The sequence below is a fragment of the Anser brachyrhynchus genome, assembly GCF_964034855.1.
Source record: "Anser brachyrhynchus genome assembly, chromosome: 1".
Classification (NCBI taxonomy): Eukaryota; Metazoa; Chordata; class Aves; order Anseriformes; family Anatidae; genus Anser; species Anser brachyrhynchus.
In genome coordinates this window covers 126,952,187-126,959,907 of record NC_137694.1, presented here as the reverse complement: position 1 = coordinate 126,959,907, position 7,721 = coordinate 126,952,187, and the positions used below count along the sequence as shown (strand labels likewise).

The 7,721-nt window shown below is 50.3% G+C and overlaps 1 protein-coding gene across 2 annotated transcripts in view; it reads left to right on the top strand.

Moving 5' to 3' along the window:
- The window catches only part of POLA1 (DNA polymerase alpha 1, catalytic subunit), a 220,839-nt gene extending 215,909 nt beyond the window's left edge, over positions 1-4,930 (top strand). For both annotated transcript variants that reach the window (XM_080587453.1, XM_080587452.1), the window contains exon 37: positions 3,620-4,930. In XM_080587453.1, the coding sequence (XP_080443579.1) occupies positions 3,620-3,792 (173 nt within the window). In that variant the 3' untranslated portion in view covers positions 3,793-4,930. The remainder of the gene's footprint in view (positions 1-3,619) is intronic.
- Positions 4,931-7,721: the final 2,791 nt, after the last annotated feature.

Below are 7,721 nucleotides of genomic sequence, written 5' to 3'. Positions count from 1 at the left end.
CAAATATTTCCATCCTTGCTTCCAGCTTGGTACGACCTTATGGGGTAAATGGATTTCAGGTGCCTTTCTAAAATACATATATATATATATATATATTTCAAATAACACACAAACACATTCTTGGGTGGCTAAGTAATAACTCGGTTGCGGTGCTGAATTTGACAGGGATATCCAGAAGTTGAGGCTGTGCTTTGTGAAAGGATCACGGTGGCAGTGATGTTTGGGGATGCCAACTGCCTGCTTGGTGATGGGATTCTAAAATCCGTACTAGAATCGGTAATTCATTGGCTCTAGGGAATACAGTACCGGGGGGGGGGGGGGGGGGTTAATTATATATAGTCAGAAGCATATCTTCCTTTTTTTTTTTTATTTGTATTAAAATAGATTTATTTTTCATGCCTATGTTTGTTTTGGTAATACCTTCCGCATGCTCTGTATGTATATAAATATCTCTCTTTCTAATAATCTGTCTATGCATTCTGTAGTATTGGCTGTCATAAAAGATTGCTTGCCGCTGAACTTGGAATTTATTAAAACAATGATAGGGGGATAATCGGCATGCAACTATTTTCAGGATGTGACAGACTACTGAAAAGCAATTTCAGTCAGTCTGTGCAGCTTAGTTTTCAGAGGGTCTTTAGGTACGTTATTGATTAAATTCTCATTTGGAAAGAAAGTAGGAGCTTTTATATGCATCTCTAAGTTGGATGGTATGGTAACTCGAAGGTATTGACTGGCTGTGTGATATACGACGGTCACAGTTGTCTTTTACTAAGAGGAGCACAGAGTGATGCTGGTTGTCATTCTTACTCTGCTGTGTGGCAGCGTAAATAGTCCCCTTTCTAACCAACCTGGTGGGAAAAGTCAATATCCCATCAGCAAAGGAGGTAAACACATCAGGAGCTGTGTCCTCTCTCATCTTCCCCTGCTCTGTATTACTACAGTTCTTTAAATCTCCTCTCCCCAGTCATCAGATGCACTTGTGTCATTCAAATGCATCGTGTGGCTGTGCTGCGGGGACGGCTGCTGCCTGCCGCCAGCCGCCGAGCCCCCGGCTGCCATTGTCTTATAATTGAAACTTAAAATTGGCCTCGTTACTTCAGGGAGGCCCCTTGTGTTGCTCCGTCCTTTTAGTCCACCCTTCCCCGCTTGCCTTCACGACAGGAACTGCCTCTAAGAAATGTTTGAGGCGTGCTGTCAGGGAGGTTATCGCGTGTAATTAAAGTTTAGGTTCGGTGATGGGCTGAGGGGGGGAAATGCTGCTGGTGGAGAGGCTGGGGCTGAGCCCAAGCTGGGCATGGGCCGTGGGGCATTGCCCTCTACTTTCAGCGTCATTTTGTTGTGTGCCTGGTTGTTCCTGTGTCTTCCCACTCTTTTTTGTACCTGCCAGCTGCTTCTGCACCTTGATGCCTTTCACCTCGGTCCCTCCTGAGCTCCAGGACCCTTTAAACTATTTCAGCTGAGTTTTGAACTACAAGGATGATATCTCCTGCAGTTCGTTGGTACGGACAGCGTGGTTTTGCTAGCGCATGAGCAGTGGAAATGAGCCCACTCAGTGTATTCTTTAGTTTGGAGACACACAACCTTGTTAGCGCTGAATTGATGGCAAAGTGGGTTTGGTGCTTTTATGGATCTGGTTATCACAGTTTTCATGGTTTGTTTAATTAAACCCTACGCTGAAGTCATTTCAGGATCGTTACGTGTGCTTGTGCTGTAGCGACTCCAGTCTGTTAATGAACAGGTTCTGGTAATCAAAGTTTTCATTGTGTTGGTGGTGTAGTTTAAGGAGTATTTAGTTCCACTCATAAGCACAATTCCATCACCGTCCGAGCAATGGCAAGAGGGTTGTGTTTTCAGCCTGACGGCTTCCTTCATTTGCCCCAACTGCCCAAAGCTGTAAGTATGATAAATACCTAAAGCTGAATGCACACCTTCCTCGCAAGGATGCATGAAAGGTGCTTTTAATCAACGTACTCAGTTACTCAGACTGACACCTCTAATTGGGATCTTAATCGAGTTTTTAAAGGTTTCGTGGCATCGTGCAGAGCACCCGAGTGGAACTTGGTGAATAACGCGGGAAACGGGAGCGGGCGACCGCCCCTCAGTAAGACAGTGCTGGTTGCGTGGTGCCCAGCAGTTAATCCCTGAGCTCGTCCTAAGCCGGAGGAGGCTCTGCAACAAAGTCTGTCCGTGTGCCCTCAGGGGGAGGAATTCCCAAGCCCCAGGGTGCAGCGATGGCTCCCGTTAGCCACCCCAGCTCCTCACACACGCAGCACCCCTTGGCTTGGCCGCCCAGACCTGGCTAGGCTCAGTCGCCTCGCACAGGTTTCCCAAATCCAAAACATTTTTTACATCTTGACTCGGTGAAAGCCATTTGAACGGGGATGGAGGCTTCTTTGTTCCGTTTGCGAAGCGTAAGGAGATGACGAGAGGAAGGGAGACGGCAGCTTTCAGGCTCGCCAGCTCCAGCGGTGTCCTAGCGCCGTGCCCCGTCCTGCTGGAGCCCCTCCAGGGTAACGGGAAGGGACTGCCTGGGGGGAGGCTCGTGTGGGGCTACACCCTCCCCGGGTGTCTGGTAGTAACGCAGGGTATCCAGCGCTGCCGATTTCAAGGTGTGATTGCAGGTGGGGGTTCGGGTAGGAGCTGGTGTTTCTAGAGCAAGGAGCGGGCTTGAAAGGAGGAGCACCACTGCACCACATCTGCACCAAGCTGGCGCTGACGTGCATCAGTAGAATATTTTCCTCTTTTAGCCTTTGTCCACAGCCTTTGTAAAGCAAAAGCCAGGCAATCGCCCAAACAAAATCCCTGGATTTCTTTTTTTAGGTGGCATAAAATTTCACTTAAAAAAAAAACAGTTCTGGCTTCGCTGCTTAAATATGTACAAACTGGTCTGTGTGTGTGTGAGCTTGCACACACAACCCACCAGCAGGTAATGTCTTGCACTCCAGACATTTCTTCACGGGCATTATTGAGCAAATATTTGGGGAATGGCTGTCTTCATTTGCGTATCAGGCAAACACGATGCGTCCTTACTGAGATACTGGGCACCTTTGTTGTAGGGTGGGACCGTGTGGAGTTCACTGCCACCTTTCCTCCCAGCCCCTCCACGGTGCCGAGCACCCCGATGCCCGTCCTGCACCCGGGCTGTGCGTGGGAGCATGCGGCAGCGGTGTCGAGCCGGCCCCGGGCTGTGCCAGCGCCAGCAGGGGCTCGGGAATCGCAGCGTGGTTCCCTTGACTGATCTGCAGCCAAGCTCGCGGCAGGCAAATCGTCCCCTGCCTCAAGCCCTCGGGGGCTCTGTGGAGGTCTCATTATGTCCAGGAGCCTGCTCGTTTTGGCTGGGCTCTCTTGGAGCCGCTCGGTGCTGTTGCCCCGTACATCCTCTGGCTGGGACGCAGGTGGAGCCAAGCCCTCCCTGCAGCCGCGGGTGCAAGGCAGCTGCAGGCAGAGAGTTTGCCTCAAGCACGGTCAGTGAACAAATGAACACTGCCCACGACTGTCTCCTCCTTTCTCCTTGAGTCGAAACACCGTGGTTCGCAACAGTGGTGAATGCCAAACTACTTTCTTTTTGCTGTCTTTTAATCCTCCTCTGTTTTGTTTCTTTTCTTCGTTCTTTCAGAGTACGTGAAGAAGAAGCCACTCAGAAAAGAGGTGACTGAGGCCTACAAAAGACTGAAGAGCACGGTGGACAAGTGTCTGTCCATGAGTGGCTACTCAGAAGTGAACCTCGGCAAGCTCTTTGCCATCAGCATAGGAAGATCTGCGGGAGAGCCCAACAATGAAAGACAGTGATGGGCTGAAAAGGGATGGAGAAGAGAGGCTAGCTCGTTGCTTAAAAATAACGACCTCTTAAGCAACAGCCTATTTCGGGATGCACAATAATGTTTTAACAATCTTGTTCCTTTGGTGGAGGAAGAACAAAAGATGAAAACGGGACACATGATCCACGGGGACCTGAAATACTTGAGGCGGTTTTTATCTTCGCTTCTTTTCTTCGCCGAGAAGCCAGGGCTATTCAAATATGGAGTAGTTGATTTTTGCAATATATTTTGTTGTGTATGTAGACCTATGAGGGAAAAGGGGGTGGGGGAATTGCTGCTTTAATTGGATAATTCCCAGTGAGAGTTGCTGGAATGTAAGTGATCCTAGACTTTGCTCCAGGGTATTTAGTAGAGGTGCTCTCAGGAAGAGAGGTTAGTAGAGGTCTCAGTAGGAGCACTAATGTTTTGCCTTTTCACAGTTTATCTTCTTCCTGATCATAAACATACCAATTAAAAACAATGCTAAACCTAAATGCCTTTCAATGTCCTACTACCTTCCGAATGGAGGTAGGGACGCTTTACTTTCAACTGCGTGGAAGGGAAGGAAGGATGGAAGGCTGAAGGCACCAAAACTAGGGGACCATCTTTTCGCTGGGAGTCTTCCCGTGCGTCTTAAAGCATGCTATTTTGCCAGGTTGGAAATTTCTTACGTGGATGTATAGGCATGCACAAAAAAATTCTTTGTACATACGCAGAATAAAAATGTATTTCGTTTCTTTCCATGCAAAATATTTGAAAGCAAACGATCAATAGGGAGAAATATATTTCGGATGGCGTTGTAGCCAGTAACGGGGGAAGGGAAGGAGGAAGAATCATTGTTGCTGTTCTGTATAATAATTACTGTATCGGTGATTTTAAAGGTTTTGTAAACAAATTGTATTTTCTGTTTACTTTTAGTAAAACGACAAGCAGATATGACAAGAAAAAAGCATAAATTTGGGTAGAGCTTTTGTACACCAAATATTGTTGTACTCATGTTTGCCGTTAAGTTTGCAATCTGTTATATTAATGTAAGGTTATAAAAATGTTCTTTTAAATCTTTAACAGTATAAAATGTAAATTTTCTTAGCACTTGAAAGAAAAAAATAAAATTTTCTAGAAAAAGAGAACTGGGTTGGATCATCTGACTACTAGAAATGCGCTGCGCGAGGTTGCTCGAAATGTTCCCTGGGTTGACAGAAGTGCCCACGTGTCCATTTTTAGGATGCCTGACAAAGCTCAAAGAAAAAAATAAGAACATCAACAAGAAGGCGGTGGGTGCTGAAGGGATGTGCGTGTCTGGGTTGGTGGATTTTATGGCTTCCGTTTGTCCCCAAGTGGGAGCTGCACAGAGCGTTGGAAGGTGCCGTGTGCCGAGATGGGCGATGTCTGCTCAAATGGGCCTAAATGCACAAAGTGACTCTGGGGTTAAATTCGTGGAGTTTTCATAGAATCGCAGGACGGTTTGGGTTGGATGGGACCTTAAAGACCTCCCAGTTACACTCCCCCTGCCCTGGGCAGGGACACCTCCCACCAGACCAGGTTGCCCAAAGCCCCATCCAGCCTGGCCTTGAGCACCCCAAGGGATGGGGCATCCACAGCTTCTCTGGGCAGCCTGTGCCAGGGCCTCACCACCCTAAAGTTTAATCACAATATCTGAAAAACTGCCTCTGCTCCATCGCTTCTTTGTGCTGGTGTTTGGCGAGCCGTCATCTCTCCCAGGGTGTTCACCTGGGCGCTCGCAGAGGAGACTTTCTGGGGAGCGGGCGGCTGGAAGGAAGGACATCGGCACTGCAGCTCCTCGAAAGGCGGGGGCTTGCTGTCATCTCACCCAGGTTTACTTTTTAAGACCTTCAACGCCCGACCCGGTTAGGATGACGGAGATGCTCCTGGCGCTAACTGGGCAGGGAGCCTCGGAGGAGCCCGAGGCGTGCCCCCCTCCCCCCGGCGCTGGGCCTGCAGGCGGAGCGGTGGCCGCGGGGCAGCCCGGCCCCGTGCGTGTCCGTGCCGGGAGGGCGGCAGGGCCGGGCCCGTCCGCTCGCGGCTTTGGGGACGCCTGCACCCAACGCGAGCGCTGCCGCGGGGCGCGGAGCAGGCGGCCGGGGGCGCGGCGGGGCCGCCCGGGGGGGGGCTTCGCGACCCCCCCAGGGGGACCGGGGTCTGCCCCCGGCCCACCCGAGCCCCCCGCCCCCGGAGGGGTGAAGCCCCCCGGCGGGCACCCGGAGCGCTGCGGGCCCGAGCGGCCGCCGCCGGCCCTCCCCGTGGCACTTTAATGGATGAACTCATCTGTGCCAGCTTCAGGTTGCAGCTTAACATTCCTTCATCCCGAAGGCAGCATTATCAGGTTGTTGGAGGCTGTTTTCAAACCTTGGTTTTGAATAGCAGCGGCTCTGCATTAATTTAACCACTAAGCTAATAAGTAGGTTTCGTTTTGTTATGCTAAGCTTTATTGCTTTTCTTTTGATCAGAATGGTGTTGTTGAGCAAAGCAGCAGACAAGGCATTCTTTGATGAGGGAATTAGCGCTCTATTCTTCCTCTATTATTCATAGCACAGTGGAATATGTAAGTACCTGAGGGTGTCAAAGGAGAGCAGGCTCTATTGCAAAGTGTTCGCCTTGTTTCTCTCAATAGCTGACTATGAGATGATAAACCGCTTAATACACTGCACTAATTGGATGAGAGCAAAAAGAGATGGGAATTAAGGCAAGGCAAAAGGAGAAAGTGCTACCAGCCTTCATTCACTCTTTCACCACTTTAACAGCGCCAAAGGAGGCACAAGCTTTCTATAAGCAGACTAGGGGTTTTGTGCAGAGATAAAATGAACCTGTTAGTGGATTCAAGTAATACACTAATTATTGCACAGTATAAATACCACTACTGGTTTTATAACACGGAGGTAAACTTCTTTTGAGAAGGTTATAGGATTGCTTGGCAGCAGTATAGATCCTAATAAGGGACCAGAGTAATAACCCCCTGGATTAACAAAATTGCTGCTTGCAGAAGTATGATTCTGGCTTTTACGAAGATTTCAGCCGAATGAATAAAAATGACTGAATGACATTTCTTAATGCGTAATGGCTCGATAATGATTCCCTTTTCTTTACGGCAAAAAAATGTATATTTCAGACCGCACCGTTAATAACGTCCAGGGAACAAGCGTTATTTTCCCCATCAGAAAAAATAAAAATAAAAAAAACGGGTAAAAAAAAAATATTTTTTTTTGCGCCTCTGGTGTTTTTTGAAACCCTAAAGCAGGGCGGGGGGGGAGGGAAACGCGGCTGGCAGCGGGGCAGGGTCGCGGCCGGGGCCCCGACGGGGCGGCCCCGAGAGCGCCCCGCCGCCGGCCGAACCCCCCCAAACCCCCCCAAACCCTCCCGGAGCCGCCCGCGGCCCCGCTGGATGCGCGGAGCGGAGCCGGGGGCTGCCGACCCCGGCGGCGCTGGGACGCCAGGAGGCTGCTTCCAAGCGACAAAATAAAAATAACGAGGGGCAAGAAAAATAAAACGGGGTGGTGGGGGTGGGGGTGGAGGGGGGGGTGGATAGGACACTGATCCCGGGGCGGCGGCGCTCGGAGGGCGAGAACCGGGCGGGCGCTGCCCCCTCCGAGCCCCCGAGCCCCGGGGCTGCGCCCCCCGCCCGGCCCCGCCGCCTCCGAGGGGCCCCGGCCCCCGGGTCCCCAAAACCCCGGGGGGGCCCGGCCGGGAGGGGGGCGCGGTGCGAAGCTCCCGGCGCCCCCGCAAGGACTTTGCTTTGTGGCGTTTTGTTCTTTTGCTTTCGTTCTTTTTTTTTCTTTCTCTTTTTCTTTTTTTTTTTTTTTTTTGGTAAACATATATCGTTGTTTATTTTCTGAACGTGGCACCTCTCCACCGGATAGCAAAGGAAAAGTGTTAACAATAACGACATTACACGGAAAAGTACTG